We start from the raw sequence: 19,108 nt of genomic DNA, 5'->3' as shown, positions 1-19,108 counted from the left end.
CTCCCCACGCTGGTTCTCTCCTGGCCCTGCTGTTACTTGCAGTTTGGATTTTTGCTGCAAACAGCTTTGCCGGAGTGCCCCCTCTGGAGGCCCGTGAGTGCGCCCAGGAGTGGGTGGCTGGTGCCAGGCCGCCCACCCGCCCGAGCGCCCAGCCATCTGCATCTGGCTCGCTCTAGGTTGCTGTCGCCGCGGCCCCAGGGGACCCGGATGGTCACACTTCCTCAGTGTATTGGTCACCTCCTACGAGCCATGGCTGTGACAAGTGGAGTCACTGTCGGTGCAGGCTCCTGGCCTCCCACATATGTGGAAATGGCAGGGGGATGTTCCTGGGGCCCACCAGCACCTGCTTCCTCCAGTGGGGAGGCAGAGTGGCCTCCCACCCACTCCCTGCCCCTTGTTTGGGGTGCCTGCCTGAGCCTGTGTCCGTGCACTAGGGAAAGAACTTTCCTCTCTGAGATGCTGCCTGATCCAAGAGGGAACTGCCTTTCTCACCGCAGCGCTCCAGTCCATCAAGACCGGTGTCAAGGGAGTCCGGTCTGGCTCTGAGTAGCAGGTATTAACCGGATACCCACTACGAGCCAGTTAGTATCTCGATTCATCTTCACTGGGCTCAATGTTGCCCTTGTGTGACAGGTGGGGAAACTGAGGCTTGGAGAAAGGAAGGCACTTGCCCAAAGACATCAGGTAGCAATTGATGAAGCCAGAGATGGAAGCCAGAGACTGAAGCCAGGTATATCTGCCTCCGACACTCCTTCTGACAGCTCTACTTTCTTTTTATTCATTCGCATAACAGTCATTCAGTATTTACCATGTGCCAGGCACTGTTTCAGGCTCTTGGAAAACAGCAATGAACAAATCAGCCAAATATCCCTGCCTTGAGTTTACATTCTAGCACAGACTGGGGGAGGAGAAAAGGAACAGACAATAAACATAACCTAACTAATAGATAAGCAAATTATATAGTATGTTAGATTCTGCATGAGAAGAAGAAAGAATAGGGCGAAGAGATCAGGAGTATGAGGTGCGGGGTGGGGAGGGAGGTAGCAGTGTTAAAAGTAGACCAGCAATCATGTTATATCCATTAGAGTAGCTAATACTTAAAAAGCAGGAAACAGCAAGTGTTGGCGAGGATGTGAAGAAATGTGAACCTTGCGCATCGCCGGTGGGAATGTAAAATAGGGCAGACACTATGGAAAACAGTATGGCGGCTCCTCAAGAAATTAATAACCTGGCAATTTTACTTCTGGGCATATACCCTAGAAAATTGATAGCAGGGACTCAGACAGATACTGTACATCCATGTTCATTACAGCATTGTTCACAATTATTCACCTAAAGGTGGAAGCAACCCAACGCATCTACCTTTGGATGGACAGATAAGCAAAATGTGGTCTATGCCTACTATTATTTATATTATTCAGCCCTAAAAAGGAATGGAATTCTGACACATGCTACAGCATGGAAGAACCTTGAAGACATTATGCTAAGTGAAATAAGCTAGACACAAAAGGACACATATTGTAAGATTGCCATTTATATGAGAGCTGTAGAATGGTTAAATTCGTAGAGACAGAGAGTAAAAGGGTGGTTGGCTGGGGATGGGGGGAGTGAGGAATTCTTGTTTAATAGGCACAGAGTTCCAGTTTGGGAAGATGAAAAAGGTCTGGAGATGGATGGTGAGGACAGTAGCACAACAGTGTAGATGCATTTAATGCCCCTGGACTATACACCAAAAAATGGTTAGAATGATCAGCTTTGTTGTGTATATTTTACCACAGTGAAAGAAAAAGGTGGGGGCAGAAACTGGCCAGGGTGGGGCTCTTTGAGGAGGTGATATGCGAGCAGAGACTTGGAGGAGATGGAGCAGGGAGGCCCGTGGCTCTCTGGGGAAGGAGCAGCCCAGGACGGGGCTGCACCCAGTGCCCATGTGTTCACAGAACAGCATGCAGCCAGCAAGGTTCCCTGTCTTCTATATGTGGGGTCCTGGGTTCCCTTGAAGTAGATGTGGGAGGGTTGGTCCCCGGAGACTCTCTGGCCATGAGGAGGAAGGAGGCGAATTGGTCCAAGCACACCAGGAACATTGTCCCCAAGTCCTAGTGTTTGGCCATCACATCACTGGGCGCCCCCAATCCCGACTTACTCAGCCACCTCCATGTTCTTGGCGGTCCTTGGGGTTGGAAACCGCATGGTCCACGTGACCAAGCTTGAGAATAACAAGGTGGAACCAGCTTTCCTGTCCCTGTGACATCATCCTGACACCACAACCTACTCGCCCCTCTCCCCCTCTGTTGGGCCGGCACCACATGGTTTTCCCTGCTATGATACCCTCCTTTCCCTGGCCCTGGGAGGTAGACGAAAAGCTAGAGAGAAAGCATCTGAATATGGTCGTTTTCCTGCATTAATTTGAATAAAAGTTTGGATAATCAGATTTTTCTGCCCGTTTTCCCAATGCCAAATGACACTGGCTGGCATAGTGGGCCCACCCCCACCCCCCACCCCTCCCGCCGCCAGCTGTCTCACAGATGGAAACCGGGGAGTACAAGTGTGGCTCCCTCCTTCAGGAGGGATTTATTAAGCTCCCAGGTGGTGCCCAGCCCTAGAAAACACACACCCATCCCCTCTCCTAAGGAAATAACTCAAGATATGTGCCTCCTGCGTGCCAGAAAATCCCTCGATGAAAAAGGACACAGAAGAGAACCAGCCTTTGTTGGGGTTCTTGTCTGTGCCAGACGTGGGGCCCTGTGTCCCCATTCTTCCAGCCAGACGGAAGGTCTGGGACCTTAAGTGGCAAGTCCAAGGTGGCAGAGCAGGGATGTGCAGAACCTGGGCTGTCTGACAGGCCCTTGCTACTAGACCATCTTCATCCTCCTAATTTCTACCAAGCTGGTGGCCACTGACTTCAGGAATCAGCCCTCTGCCTTTCCTGTTCCCGGACAGCCCGCGGGCTGGAGGAAGACAGGATGGATGAATGGAGGTTTCACCATCAGTGGCCAGCGTAGTGGTCCCTGACTCCCTGGGGGTCCCCATCCCACTTTTTGCCCTGACTGTATAAGTTGTTATATCCCAGCCCGGGCTCACGCATCTGAAGCCCAGCCTAACCCTGACCAGTATCTAACTGCTCATATCCCTGAACCTGGTTTTGGGTCCCAGCACCTGATTGTCCCCTTCACCCTTGAACTTTACCTGCTGCTCCCAATCCTGCATTGACCCGAGGGTCATCATGGTCATGGGTCTGCTCCTGATGCTTCCTATTTGCAAGCTAAATCAGAGAGGGCCGTTCAGTAGGGGTCCTGGCTAGTTGTCTCCACATTGCCCCTGGCACTAGCATGAGTGTCTTCTATCCACAAAGCTCAGCCTCACACCCCACTCCCGCTGTGCAGCCTGGAGAAGCTCTCATACAGGCTTCCTGGGACACGTGACCAAGGATGCATGCAGCAGCATTTTTGTAATAGCAAAAACCTGGAAGCCACCCAAACGTGGTGGTTTAGATAAATTTCAAAGGATGAATTAAAAAACACAATGAGCAAAGAAAAAAAAGAAGAAAAAAGCCACTAAGGAATACAAAATGATTCAAAAATATGTTGTTCAAAAACAGGTAACAGTAAATATTTTATTTAGAAATGCACACATAAGCAGTTTTTAAAAATAGAAAGAAAGGCAAGGACTGCTGAACACAAGATTCCAGATGGTGGTTACTTCAGGAAGGTCATATTTAATTTCTTGATGAGTTCACAGGTGTTTGCTTGAATGTGGTTCTTTGAAACATTCTATGTTTTCATACACTTTTATATGTATGCTAGATTTCACAGGCACACACCAAAAATGTAACAGGAGATCACCAAAAATCAGGCCCAAAAGAGCTTGAATCAGTGATATGGAGAAAAACCTTTAAAATCTCCCAGAATGCCAGGGGAAAAAAAAAAGCCCAAAGGGCTAAAAACAATAAGGGAAACAATGATGAATCTGCAAGACAGAGAAGGCAGTGGAAACTTAGAATTAGAGATTTTCCCCAGAAAGGAACAAGACCAATTAGTAATGAAGTAGTAACCAAATCTATAACCAAGGAAGGCATCCGTGATTCCAGACCACACCTGGGAAGGCCCACAAGCCCTGCCGAGTAGGGGGTCAGCCCAGAAACGGTTTCACACGTTGGCTTTGGAATGTGTTTCTGAGGCTGTGTTTAAACAGAGGCACGTTTGTTGTTCTGGGAATTGAGTCAAAATCACGAGGCTCCCTGAAAAGACCTGGCTGAGTATAACGGGCCTGTTCAGTTGTCTGATTCCAGCCCTGTTTATTTCCCGCATGTGGCCCCCTCGACTGGGGAGCAGAGGCTGGCTTCGCAGCCAAACGCCACCACGGCATGCTTGCCCTCTCTCAGATACGTTTTGGAACAGGGAAGACAGTTAAATATTTGGGATTCAAAGGGATTTCATGCTGCATGCAAATGAGGAGTAAGAGGAGGCGGACTACAGTGTTGACAAAGCAAGTAATTAAGAAGAGTCGTGAAGGCGTCATTCCCCTCCGTGGATTTGTTAAACTTGCAAGACCATTCTAGACAGGGGAGAAGGCAGTAGCGCTCTCTGTTCTCAGGGATTTGCAGGGATCCTTCGACGTCACAGGGAATGGGGGAGATGTGAGGGCTGGGGAGGCGAGTATCCATGGGGGCCGTGCTGGAGGCTGGCCCGCCCACCACAGCGGTTCTCCCGACCCTGCAACCATCCAGAGCCCTTTTTGGGTACCACCTCTTGCTGAAGCTGGCAATCGCTTCCTCACCATTAACTGTGCAGAAGCCTCCCCAGAGCAAACCCCCAGCAGGGGTTAATGGAAGCCAAAGTGTTTCCTCTGGTTCTGAAATAATCTAGCCAGAGTGTTTAAATTATCTGTCAAGAAAATAGATGGCCCCCTCAGAATATCTCCTCTCACTGCATTTTTTTCTTTTCTGTTATGCGGGTGATTGCCTGCCTCCTAGACTGACCTGGTTGCTCAAAAGCCCTCTTGAACTGAAGGGGAAATTTGATCAGGCCCTGGCGAGGGCTCGTGGTCCTGGGCTGAGCAAGGAGCTGCCCGCGGGGAGCTGGGGCAGGGTTAGTAGAAGGGGCAGGTGTGTGCTCTCTCTCTTTGTGGCGGCGGCGAGGGTTTAATTTCCAGCCCATCTCCTGGTGAGGCTTGGGCCTGGCCCCATTTGGGAGCCTGAAAGGCAGCTGGGAAGGCAGGAAGAGGGGGCGGGGCCACCTCCCAGGCCGGATGAGCTTGTGCACTCTTGGAAGGGGGGCCTAGGGGACTGGGAGGATGCTGGAGGCTTTCTCCCTAGTCACACACACAGAGGTTTTAAAGTGTTATGCTTTAAATTACAAATACTCCTGGGAGGGGTCTCACTTAGCTTTCCCCTAACACCTCAATTATTAGTTACCACTTTACAAGGGATTAGCGGAAAGCCGGAACCTGATGGTTGCCTGGGGTAGGAGGGACCTCTGCTCAGCTGCCCTGGCCGCTCAAAGCCCTTTGTGGACTCTAAATTGCTTACTGAAGGTTTCACCCCAGACGCTTGGGGGATGGATGTAGGGAAACCCTCCCAGGACAGAGACTGGCTCCCAAAGACAGTGTGAACACACTCACATGGCAGAGAAAAACAGCCAGACCCCAGCCCTTCGTGTATTTAGGCCCTGGGGCCACCCATCTGCAAGGACATTTATTCTTTTCTTTCGGTAGCTCGATCTTAACACATAGGAGGTACTGAATAAATGCTGTTTGAATGAATTAGTATGTGCTAACTCCCTCAGCAGAAGTTGTTCATAAGCTTCACCTTTCTGAAGTAGGGAAATCAAGCCATGAGCAAAGATGGCTGCTCTAAACTTAATTCCTACCAAAGGGGGAAAAAAAAAAGGCAAGAACAAGGAAAAAATTTTAAAACAAGAAAGTGAGACGGGGCACAGAGAACTATATTCAGTATCTTGTAATAGCCTATAATGAAAAAGAATATGAAGAGGAATATATATGTATAACTGAATCACTATGATGTACACCAGAAATGAACACAACATTGTAAACCAACTATACTTCAATTAAAAAAAAAAGGGAGGAAGGAAGGGACGGAAGAAAGTAAGAAGGAAGGAAGAGAAAGAAAAATAAACTGTCAGAAAATTGAGTATTTCAATATGACAAACCTCCCTAGTTTTAATTCTGGTTGTCTTAAAGACAGACAGATAAATAAAGTGTAGTATGCATATGTAACTTTTAAATTATTCAAACCAATATTTGTCTAATTGCTTACATTACAACAGAAACAGTGTCTGTTAACTCTGTCATGAAGAATGAGGAACCCAATGCTTTTTTTTGTTTGTTTCGGTCAGTTCTTTTTCATTCCAGAGACAATCTGGAATTTGGGGTCAGATTATTATTGTTACCTGATTATTTTATATCTACTTTTTAAGCATCATTTCTTTCACATTTTTACCATTTTGTAGTTATATTTACATTAGTTATTTAGACTGATCCTGTCTTTAATTTATTTCATTGCTCACCGTGAATTTTCTGGCATCATTGAGGCCTCCCATTCTGGAACCTTTTATTTTAATCATCTGTTAGTCAGCCGAACTATACTTCTCAGCAGTTTTTTAGCAAGACCAGATGCATCTTTTTTCAGTTTTTGCTGACGGGATCGACAGCACCCTTTTGGGTTGAGAATCCCAACCATTTTCCAGATTGCAGAGGCAGGTGGAGGTGTCGTCGCGCACGTAGGACAGTAGATGTGCCATCTTCCCTGGGCTGACAGTGTGTGGTTACATGTGTGTAAAACGGCTTGTGACCTGCTCCTGCCCTACTCGCTCCTCACACTGAACAGACCAACACACACGGTCACATCCAGGCCACAGTCACACACAACGTGTAAATTCCAAGTCTCCATCCCACGTGAGGAGGGCCGCAGGTAACCCAGCCGTAAAGCAGGAGGGTCCCAATCTGGTTTGACTGGACAGAGAGCATTTCTAGCATAAAATAATACTGAAGACAAACGCACGTGTTAGATTAGCGCATCTCACGTGGACTCGACGCTCACTATCAGGTTACCTGCCTAGGCAGTAGCTGTGGCTTTTCATACTCAGCTTGTCACCACGGAAACCTGCTCAAAGGGAACTGCCCAGCTGTCTCAAGAGCAGCCACCCTTCCAGCCAATGGCACGATGCCCCAGACCCTTCCTGTTTTCCTAGGGATCCAGCCCCTCCTGCCTTTATTCTGGGAAGCCTTGGTTCCCTTTGAAAAGCTGTCCAGGTTTTTCCCATTGTCAAAATTCTGATTCCTGGAGATTAGGTGGGTGCTGTGACGTCCGAAGGGGAGCTTGTCATTCTGCCGGGGCAGGAATACCAGTGTTATGAACTCGTGCTGGTGTTTTCAAACTATCCATGACTTGACTACAAGTCTTTCCTATGTTGCTCCACTACAGAAAATTTTAATTACTACTTTCTTTCCCTTCCCTGAGCTTCCAGCCTTTCTCCCTTAAGCACATCCAGATTCAACAGACCAGCCATAGCCTGTCCCAAGTCCCCATATGTCAACCTGCCAAGCAGCCCAGGGATTTCATAACATCGACATCCAATTACCAATCTGTTGTATTTCAATTTAAATCAAAGTAATACATGCATGTGCTTAAAAAAAATCCAGTTGTTCTGTAGAGTTTATGCTGGAGGGTGGCACTCGCCTGTCCAGCCCCTCCTCACCCAGCCCATCACGCACAGGCCACTTGTCTTAGTTCATGTGCGGGCTCCTGCCGTGACTTTCTTGATTTATCAACTTCAGGTCCTCTTATTTGAGTCCACATTCTGAAAAGTGAGGAGCCGGCAAGCTTGGACTACTCGGCTTCCCATCTCGCCTCCTAATTTTTGATACTGTTACTGTTTTTAACTCTGATCAACTTAGTACCTTTATATACTATTTGCCTCTTTCTTCTTCCATCAACTTTGTCATTCACACCTCGACTCCTGCTGTGTGAGCTGTGGGTAGGAATGCCTCTATTCTTCCCTCCCCTACTCTCACCTCCCTCCTTTTCTAGGTTATACCTTTAGTAATAGGTTGCTAGAATTGTACGCTTAGATTGTTCTTTAGCTGTAATTAATTCTTCCATGCTTTGCGATTTGTGCCTGGATCTTAATTTACAAAAGTGACTGAGTGAAGATAGGGAAAGGCTAATGCCATTGAAAGAAGAGTTTATTGCCTACAGTTCCCAAGAGAAGGGGACACGCCATGTCCATGCAGGGCCATGTGGGGAGGCACCACATTCTGTCAGGAGGCGGGAAGAAGTGAAGGGAAAGCATGGACCATAACCTTTAATAGGGTTTCTACAGGAAAAGGCAAGGTAGGGTAGGGTAGGTATCTTAGGATGGGCTAGCTTGAATAGCTCCAGCAGGTGCTGGGCACAGGGGCTAGCCCTAGTTGTCTGGTACTTGGTCCCGGGTTGAGTTAGGGCAGGGAGAGTGTTGACTTGGTGTCTGAGAGTTAGATCAAGGAGGTGATTGGGTTGGGGTGTGGACTCAGGATTGGCTGGAGGGCTCATAATATGCTTCTTGCAAGCCCACAAAAGCTCCATCACAGGGAAGATGTAAACAACTCTGGCCATTGGTTTGGTCCTGGGATTAATGGATGCCAGATACAAATACAGAATCTAAGAAAACAGACCATTTTGTCTCGAGGTTAATGCTAAGAGTTGAACATCAATAAATAGCATTTAATTTCACAAACTTGAATGCGACTTGGCACGAGGGTGAAGAGGGCAGCTTCCGCAACTAGACTGCCAGGTTCCAATCTATTTTGTTCTTCCTGTTTGTGTCGTGTGTTCTCTCTGGCCTGATTTCCTCATCTGTAAAATGGAGCTGATAAGAGGACCTACCTCACAGGATTTTTGTGAGAATCAAATAAGTTCTATATTAAGTTTGTGGAATGGTACTGATATATACAAAGTACTCAATAATTATTAGGGATTTTAAATTTTTTATTATTTTATAAACATTAAACACTTCAAGGTCAAATGATATGTGAGGATCACATTTTGATAATTTGTGATCCCTGGACCATCCGAAGGAAAATGTTCCTAGTATCATGATCAAATGGATTTCTTTTTAACTCTTTGTATCTTAAAACCATGTCACATTTTAAGTTACCTGCCATTTAGACCATAACTTTCTGGCATAATTTTTAGTTTTCCCTGGAGATTTTTATCAACCTTTTTTTCTTACTGGCAAAAGAATAATGAAACTCTATGTCCTTTTATGCAGCTTCTTGATTTTTACCTTCTGTTGCATGGAACCTTCTCTTTTCCTGTCAGAAACCCCTCCAGACCCTTTTCCGGCTCTAGTCTGCACTACTTACTGAAAGCTGTCTTCATGGCCTTTCCCTTCGACTCACCTCCTGAGTTGGAGACACTGTTTCCAGGATCCTGCCTTCCTCTTTCTTATTTTTCACCTGCGTTTTGCTGGAGCCCATGCTGAAGTAACTTCTTAAAAGGCAATGTGCTTAGGAAAACTGGAGTCCTTGCAAGTCTAAAGATTTCTCTGTTCTGTCTTCTTATTTGATTGATAGTTTGACTGATAGAAATGTACACACTCAGTCTTTTAGCTCCAGTGTCGTCGCTGATAAGTCTGATATCGTTCTAATTCTGGTTTCCTTGGAGGAGACCTATTTTTTTCTTTCTGGAAGCTCCTAGGATCTTCTTTTTATGTTTGTAAGGAAGTGATTTTCTGAGTATGTGTCTATTTTAACTTTTCATTTTTCCTGACTTATATTCAATAAAACCCTTTTAATCTGAAGTCTCATGTCCATCTTCAGCTCCTGGAAATGTTTTTTACTGCTGTTTTTCTGGGGAATCTATTATTAGGACTTTGACCCTTCAAGTTGAGCATTTTTGTCTCTTATTCTTTTCAGTTTTTTCTGTCTCCTTAATTTTGTGCTCCACATTCCAAATTTCTTCCTTTATTTTACATTTTTATATTTCTCCATTATATGTTACTTTCTGGGCACCTCTTCTTATTCTTCCATTGTCCCATTTTCATAGCATGTTGTTCATATTTGATAAATGAGTCTATGTATATTTTAAGTCCCTGAATTTAACTTTCCTACTTTACTCAGTTAATTAGCAACATATCCGATTGCTTCTTTTTTAAGAAGTGTCTGTAGGTTGGATGTCCTGCCAGAGGTGTGGAGGCTTAAAATAACAATCATTTATTTGCTCGTGATTCTGCTGTTTGGGCTGGGCTCAGCAGGGTGGTTTTTTTGTTGGCATCTCTGGTGTCATTCATGGGCTGCAGTCATCCAGCAGTTCGACTGAGGTGGAGGTCCAGGAAGGCTCACTCCTCTGGCTGTTGGCTGGGGTGTTTTTGTTCTCCTCTGTGGCCTTTTGTCCTCCAGATCCTGGGTGAGGCTCTCTCACATGACCACAGTAGTGTTCCAGCAGGCTGCTGGGCCACTCGAGGCCTGTCAGAGTCACAAGTTACTTCCACTACATTCTCTGGGTCAAAGCAGATCACAGCCTAGACCAGATTCAAGGGGTAGGGAAATAGACTCCACTTCTTGGTGGGAGGAGAGGAAAATAATTTGGGGCTGTGTTCAATCTACTTCAGCCTCCCAGGCAGCTTCTCCCTGTGTCTTAACTCGGGCTGCTAAAACAAAATAACACAGACAGTAGGCTTAGAAAACAAGAGTTTATTTCTCACAGTTCTGGAAGCTGGAAGTTCAAGACCAAGGTGCCAGCACATCCAGTTCCCACTGAGAGCTCTCTTTCTGGCTTGCAGATGGCTTCTACCTCACTGTGTCCTCACACAGAGAAGAGAAAGGCAAACTCTCTGCTGTCTCTTTCTTTTTTTTAAATTGATATACAGTCAGTTTACAATGTTGCTTCAGTTTCTAGTGTACAGCATAATGTCTCAGTCATACATATACATTCATATATTCCTTTTTCTATCTTTTGGTGTCTCTACTTATAAGGACACTAATCCCACTGTGAGGGCCCCACCCTTATGACCTCATCTAAACCTAATTACCTCCCAAAGGCCCCCACCTCCACATGCTGTCACCTTGGGGTTATGGCTTCAATATATGAATTTGGGGCTTGGGCACGGTTCAGTCCATGGCACACTCTAAGAGCCAATGTTTCTCTTAAGTAACCTGAGATTCTTAAAGCCTTGACATTTGGACACGTGTTCAGTAGTCTCAGATGATGGATATTTGTTGGATATCTAGTGTGTGCTGGGTGCCCTGAGGGTCTCCTGCCATCATGGAATGTCTTGATCAGTTGCAGGAAACAGAAATAGGCATTCATAAGAGTGTGTGTGCATTGCAGTGGGAGACCTGCACGGTTTTGTGGAAGCTTCTGGGTATAAGTAATTTCCTAAAGGCTGGATTTCATCATCCCAGCCCAGGGAGGGGAGAAGGAACAGCAGGTACAAAGGCCTGGGGGCATGAGACAGCTTAGTGTGGTCCGGGAGTGGGAGTGGCTGTGTCTGGCTGACCCCCAGTGTGAGGGGAGGGAGGAGGCAAAGATGAGGCTGGGGAGGGAGGCAGGTGCTGGTGGAGCTCTGGGGTCTTATTGGCCCTGCTGTGGAGTTTAGCTTTCCTATTAGAGTTCTTGGGAGGCCAGCACTCGTGTGTGTGTGTGTGTGTGTGTGTGTGTGTGTTCGTTCAGGTAATGAAATAAGGAGGGCTGTACTGTCTCTCTGCCAGGGTAGTTTGACCCTTTAAGAGATATTCAATAACAGGCCACTTCCTGTGGCTTTTCAAGACTAGAGCTTGTTAAGCAAACAGAACATGGTCTCCCTGAAGCCAGAGTCCCACGTTCTGTCCCCTGGGGACAGTTCCTTTGCTTTGCCTTCTTCTTTTGTTCATTTAGTCACTCAGGCAGCAACATTCCTGCCACGGACAGACTCCTTGCTGGGTCCTGGGAATATGGGGATGGCTCAGGCACAGCCCTGCCCTTGAAGAGCTCACACAGCCCCTTAGCTGGGTAAAGTGCTGGGGCAGCAGAACCACGAGGCCTCTGGGAGCACAGCAGTGGCACACAAGGTGGCCCAGAAGGCTTCCTGGGGGAGGTGTCCCTGCCTCATGGAACCGAAGGTAAAGGGCACTCCAGGTAGAAGGAATAGCATGTGCAAAGGCCCCAAACTGTCCCCCTGCTCAGACCCATGGGGTGAGGGACAGAGAACATGGACACCTCACCTGAGTTCATGCAGGGCCACTCCTGAGTTGCATGGGAGGCGGGGAGAGGCAGTAACACATGGAAAGGGCAGAGCAGTGGACAGGGACAGAGGTCTTAGGCCCCCACTCCTGCATCCTCCCCAGTGGCTGGTCCCCCAGGCCTGCCCTTCTGTCCAACAGGGCCTGCCAATTACCACCTTCTCAGCCCCAGCCATTTAGGAAATGCCTATGATTAGCGATTGTTATCATGGTAATTAAAATTCCCTGGGAACAGCTTGGCTAATATCCATCAGTATCTGCAGCCATGAGCTGAAATCAGAATGAAAACCTCCAAGCAGAGTACAGAGCACAAAACGGTGCTAGAGGAGGATTTAAGACCACCACCCGCCCCTCCCCCACCCTGCAAGTAGCATGGCGACTGTGCCGGTCTTTTCTCACTAAATGGCATTTTCAAGGCTGGCTGCTTTGCTGGCCTTATCACAGCAAACCACACGTGGGGAGCAGAGCTGGGCTCTGCAGAATCGCACGGCTACTCCAGGAAGTGAAGGTTTTCCCATCGGTACCCCTAGACAGGGTAGTTGGGGGTTAATTCCCACGGAGGGCTTTTCCGGCCACTGTCCTTGGGGAGGGGGTCAGGTGTTGATGCCAGGCCTCAGGTGATGGGCTTGGATGCACAGAGCAGAAATCATGTGATTAAAAGCTACTGCTGTGAGTTTTGCAGGGTGGAGGTGGGGTAGCGAGGCGAGAGAAGGTCTGGATGGAGAGGATGTGTGTGGACTGGCATGGGCAGGGGAAGGATGGCTGCTCAGAACTGGGATCCCTCACGCCTCACCTCCCCAATCCTGCTCTCTTATGTGGAAGGCGTTTTCCAAAACATCGACAGTGTCTTTAATGCACCTCTCCCCAGGTGTGCCCCCCATACCAGGTGATGCACCTGTGTGCTCCTGTCCCCACTGCCTCGAGGACTCAGAAAATGCTTCTCCTTTAGCTGGTCCAGGATCACTGGCCAATCTGATCTGGTCTGGTCTCTGCCCATTGCGGCGGTGTCCAGCTCCCACCTGGACTGCAGCGCCAGCTGGAGAGAAGCAGACAGACCTGAGGCCCCGTTACAGTGAACTCACCTGCCACCTGGACCCCAGGGAGGCGCTGCAGGCCTGGCAGACCTGTGGGCCATGGCCCCTGCTGAGCATAAATATGGAGGGGAATTGTATGAAATTGACAGCAGTTTTTACAGGTCAAAAATGAATACCCAAAAAAAAAAAGAAAAAGAAAAACGTTGAATATCAGCATTTTCCTGCAATTCAACCTAGTACTTTGTGTCCTGTGCTCTTTATCCTGTTTTCCAAAAGCACTTGAGTGATCAGTGTTTTTTAGGGGGGTGGTAGGGGTGGAGGGGGATCATCGCAACAGGAAGTGAGGCTGGTGGCGTGGGGCCCACTGGCTGTGATGTGCCAGGGCCAGCGGGGGCAGCTGGGGCTGCGGGGCTCACTGGTGCTGGAGGAAAGACTGGGAGGGCGTGGCTGCTTGTGCTCTGAGGTGCACGTCGGGAGGGGCACAGGAGCTCGCTCTGCACCTGCTAGGCTCCCCCTCTTTATCCCTGTTTCAGTCTAAACCCACTTGATTAGTTACAAGAGCTTGGGCAAAACCCTCAGGCCACTTCCCCAGGAAGGTGACAGACTCGATGCATTAGGACACATTCCAGCTAAGAGCCTAGTCATTCAGCCAGTGTTGAAGAAGCACCTACTATGTGTCAGGTGTGCACTAGGAGCTTAAGGATGCGGTGGTGAGCAGAGGTGCCCTGAGCCTCCTTCCTGGATGGTAGACCCTAGTGGGAGAGACAGATGAAAATAAAGGACCAATATATAAAATAGATAAACAGCAAGTTAATAGTGTATAGCACAGGGAACTATATTCAATACCTTATAGTAACCTATAATGGAAAAGAATATGAAAACTAATATGTGTATGTATGTGTATGACTGAATTATGGTACCATACACCAGGAATTGACACAACAGTGTAAACTGACTATACTTCAATTTTTTAAAAAATCATGTTAGCCAAAATTACATCTTTAAAGAACTGATTTAGGAAAAAGAATTTAATTAAAAAAAAAATAAAGGACCAGCGAAAAGGTGAAAGCAACCCAAGTGTCCATCAACGGATGACTGGATGAAGAAAATGTGTACACATAAAATGGAATATGATTCAGCCTCAAAAAGGAAGAAGGTTCTGACACATGTTAATGAGCCATGAGGTCATTACACTCAGTGAAATAAGCCAAATACTGTGTGTGCATCAAAAAGACAAATACTGCATGATTCCACTTGTGTGAGGCATGCGGAGTAGCCAGACTCACAGGCACAAAGGAGAATGGTGACCAGGGGCTGGGGGGAGAAGGGGAGGGGGAGTTGTTTGATGGGTAAAGTTTCAGTTTTGCAAGATAAAATAGAGTCCTGGAGAGGGGCTACCCAACAGTGTGAGTGTGTTTAACACACTGAACTGCACACTTTGAAATGGTTATGGTGATAAACTGATACATTTTCTGTGTATTTTAACACAATTAACAGCACTGTGTGGGGTCCCCACCCCCGCTGAAGACACTTAGTACCCCGCTGGGGATTTGACTTTTCTTCCTGGAGAGCAGTCTGATGATGTACGTCATCGTCTAAATGTACACACATCCCTTGACCAGCAGTTCCGCTCCTGGAGGTATTTCTAAGGTGGTAACCGACACCTGTCTGACGATGGGTGAGCCAAGATGATCGTTGCCACACTGTTCATAAGAGTGAACAACTGGAAACAATTTAAATGTCCACCAGTGAGGGGTTGAATGAATTAAGTTTAATAAATCCAAGCTATGGAACCATAGTTTTGGAGGGAGGGTATAGCTCAGTGGTAGCGTGTGTGCCCAGCATGCACAAGGTCCCAGGTTCAAGCCCCGGTTCCTCCACCAAAAGTAGTAAATAAATAGATAAATCTAATCACCCCCCTCAAAACTGTTTTGTTTTAAAAAAAAATTTAAAAATTTAAAAACAGACCCATAGTTTCATGTGGCAACTATTACTTATTAACACAAAACAACTGCTAAGATATATAGTTAAGTATCATATAATCGCATCTACGTGATCCTATTCTTCAAAAAGAGAGAAAGAAAGAAACAAAATTGTGTATATGCCCAGGAAAGAGCGTAAGAAAATTCACAGCACAGTGCTAAGCAGGGCTCTGTCTATGTGGTGAGGTTACGAGTGACTTATAGTTTCTTCCTTTTGCGTTTTTGTTATTGTCCTAATTTTGCATGCCGTGTCTGTATTTCTCCGGGGAAAAAAAGGCAAAGCAGCCTCCTTGGCGAGGGTCAGGGAGGCAGCGCGGTGCCGGTCCTAAAACCCCCCAGGCCCCACCATCCACAGCGGGCTCCCGAGGGCTGGCTTCTTGTGGTCCCCAGAGGCCCAGTCCATGTCAGGGGACAGGAGGCTGGCGTGCTCGGGGAGGGCAGGCCAAGCCAGCACTGACGGACGCGCAGGCCTTGGCTTAGCAGAGGGGGGCTGACCGAGCCCCTCGCCAGCCCCCGTGGCCTCTTAGGCTTGGGTACCTGTTCTCACGAGCCACGCAGCAGCTCTGCAGGGACAAGGTGACCTTGGCAGCAGCTGCTTGTGTGTTTCCTCACCCTACTTGGCACTTCTGTGGCCTCTAGGCATCCAGACACTTAGTGTCCATGACAGTGATGTCTGACCCACGAAAGAGTCAACCCTCACTCAACCACAAGTTAGTGAGCCCCTACTCTGCATCTGTAAACTGTTGGGATGAGGCTCGGGGACCTCCTGTGTGGAGTAGAGGCCAATGGGATGGTGGGCTGGCCTTAAGCGCATTGCTTAACTTGTCAGAGCCTCAGTTTCTCCGTCTTGAAAGTGAGGATAATAATAGAGCTTCCACAAAGCACTCTTATCAAACCAACGCCTCTGGGAATGGGAGAGGAGACTTGAATTTTGCACTTTGTGAATTTTAGATCATGTGCATGTGTTACCGACTCAAAAAAAAATAAACACCTACTGTAGAGGGGCTGTGAGAGGATCCGAAAGAGTTTTCCAAAGGCAGCTCCATGAAGCCTTCATCCAACCGGATGGGTTCTATGTTATCCTGGGGCCACACAGAAAAGCAGGCCCTTCTGCACAGGGAAGCACAGGGAAGGGCTGAGTGATTCGTGCCAGGGATAGGGTTTGGACCCAGTGGCCCTGTACCTGGCATTCTGGAGCACAAAGAGGCGATGCTGTCTCCTTGGAGAGATAGATTCGCCTCACTCCACAAGTGAAGCGTAAGTGCTGTGCAGTTAAGGTTGTGCACACCCGTTACTAGGATGGAGTTTCTCTAGGAAACCTTGCTGGGTAAATTCTAAGTGGGAAGCACTGTACATCCTTTCACCCTGTTGGAGAACCCTGTACACACTGGTAGATTAAAGGCTCTGAGAAGTCCTGCAGTTACGGAGCTTGGTTTAATGTAGTGTTTCCCAGGGTACATGATTGGGAACTCTTTTTTTCTTTTTTTTTTCCTTTCTGTTTTTGGCCTATCCCCTGCTGACATCCTATAGAAACAATGTGGTGCAGAGGAAGTTTGGGGAGTGGGAAACACTGTTGTCTAGAGATTAAGGGCAGACTCTGGCCTTCTGATTTTAAATTTTCCCTTTTGAGCAGGGAACTTGGTCCCCTGGTTGTAAAGCTGCGCACGTTAGTCAGATGAGAGGAGAAGGGTGACAGCAATGATCGTGGTCACCAAGTCTGTCGAGTGGCTGCTCCGTGCCAGGCTGTGGGAATTTACATTCATTCACGAGTCTGATACTCATGGCCTCCCTGGGAGACAGCGTCGTTCTCCACTCCCACCAACTGATACTGAAACTGAGGCTCAGGAAGCTTGATGCATCCAAATCTTAGGGCTGCAGGGTGAGGATTCAACCCCAGCACGTCTACTCTGAACCACCAAGGCTTCCTATTCTCAGAAAAGGTCACATCCTCCCTTCACATTCTTCTTACCAAATATCCTGAGTGCATTTCCTTCATCAGAAAAGAGATTACAGAACGTTTGGCGCTTTCTGAAGTAGGGTTAAGGGACCCTTATCTCCGTTGCTGCTCTGAATTCTAATCTGTGGCTCTCTCTGAGACTCAGAACGTCTGTATCCCCTGCGGAGATGATCTCATCTGAGAAGCTCTCCAAGACCACGGCCAAGCCAACCATGGCCAGCCCAGCCCTTCCTCCAGCCTCTTCTCTCTCTACCCAGAGTCTCGAGGGGAAGGGGCTGGCAGGAGGAATACAGGTGGCTTCCTGAGCACCTTCTGGGTGCTGTGCACAGTGCCCAGCACATTCTAGCAGGAGGGGAGAGTGGGCTGGCTGAGAGCACAGTACAGGGAGGGCTGCTCTGCATCCTGTACTCTGAGCAGATGTCTCCCCACCCAGGTCTGGAAGAGGTCAGGGGCCTGGTTCTACAAAGGACTCCCCAAGTACATCCTGCCCCTGAAGACCCCTGGCCAGACTGATCACCCGCACTTCCGACCCTTGTCTGTGGAGCCAGCCGAACAAGAGCCCCGAAGCACTGAGACCAGCCGCGTCTACACATGGGCCCGAGGGAGAGGTAAGTCTCTTTGCCCCCTGTCCCGAGACAGCAACCAACATTTGTGCTGTCAGCCAGCGGAGCAGTGCCATGGGTGCCAGGCCAATGCCCGCCACACCTCCATGTGCTCCCACTGGTCTTTGTCCTTGGTGCCCTTGGCCTCTCCCAACCTGTACCACGTGGGCAGCTGGACCTCAACAGGGTGCTTGCTTGCAGTGGGAGGGTCCACTGGAGGCCGTTTCACAACCAAGCACTAATTTGGGGATGCTGTGAACAACACTGTGGATCTTTGCAGAAATGTGATGTCAATGCAGGTTTTTTGCAACATATGAAAATGCATCTTTCCAAAGCAGGCCTGTAACATCTCTTCTCAGCGCTTGTCTTGTGTCCCAGGAAGGGGGGAACTTCTGGCTTTCCTGGTCCTAACAGCAAAGGACTGTTGTGCCTGGGGCCCCTTGGTATTTGTGGTCGCTGCTCTGATGTGGGTGCATCTCCCAGCTTCTCCCCTGATCCCAGCTCCTCGCCCGATTCCAGTTCCCTTCACTTGGAAGACAAAGGGTCATCAATAGATATAGCCATGAACTTTTCAGTCCACAGAGCCATCAAGGGAAATATATTGATGTCTCTGAGGCAGGTTCCTTTTCTTCCTCCTTTCAGTTTTCTTTGTTAATTTTTAATTACATCAGCGTACACAATATATTGTTAACAAGTTGATCAGTTCAAAAATCTATGAAAAAGTAAAATCTCTTCTGCCTGCTCTCGTCTCCAAACCCCTTTCTCCTTTTTCCTACCAACATATACTTGATATAAGATTGTTTTGTTTTGTTTTTAGTTTAACAACAAAAGTAGGTGCAAACATTATGCTGAGTGAAAGAAGCCAGACACAAAAGGCCACATCATATATGATTCCATTTATATGAAATGTCCAGAAAAGGCAAATCCATGGAGACAGAAAGTAGATCAGTGATTGTCAGGGGCTGGGGAAGATGTGGGGCAATGGGGAGGGACTGTTAATGGGCATGGGAATTCTTCTAGAGGTGGTGAAAATGTTCTGGAACTCGATAGTGGTGATGGTTGCACGACTTGATGGATATTCTAACACCACTGAATTGCGTACTTTCAAAGAGTGAATTTTATACTATATGAATTACATTTCAATTTAAAAACTTCATAAGGAAGCTAGAGAATAGTTGAACAAAAAAAATTTTTTTTTAAAGAAGAGCAAGGGTAGTGGGAGGAGTTGCCTGACCAGATGTTAAAGTTTGCTATACAGTTACTATAATCAAAAGAAACAGTAGAGTATTGACACAAATAGAATATTTATTTATAAGGATA

The 19,108-nt window shown here is 47.6% G+C and overlaps 1 protein-coding gene across 5 annotated transcripts in view; it reads left to right on the top strand.

Annotated features, from left to right (window-relative positions):
* Nucleotides 1–19,108, top strand: part of RPH3AL (rabphilin 3A like (without C2 domains)) — a 123,511-nt gene that overhangs the window by 85,523 nt on the left and 18,880 nt on the right. For all 5 annotated transcript variants that reach the window (XM_072939068.1, XM_072939064.1, XM_015248046.3 and 2 more), the window contains one exon: nucleotides 17,620–17,794. In XM_072939068.1, coding sequence (XP_072795169.1) covers nucleotides 17,620–17,794 — 175 coding nt within the window. The remainder of the gene's footprint in view (nucleotides 1–17,619; nucleotides 17,795–19,108) is intronic.

The sequence above is a fragment of the Vicugna pacos genome, chromosome 16 (assembly GCF_048564905.1).
Source record: "Vicugna pacos chromosome 16, VicPac4, whole genome shotgun sequence".
NCBI lineage: Eukaryota > Metazoa > Chordata > Mammalia > Artiodactyla > Camelidae > Vicugna > Vicugna pacos.
This window is presented reverse-complemented; position numbering and strand designations above follow the sequence as displayed.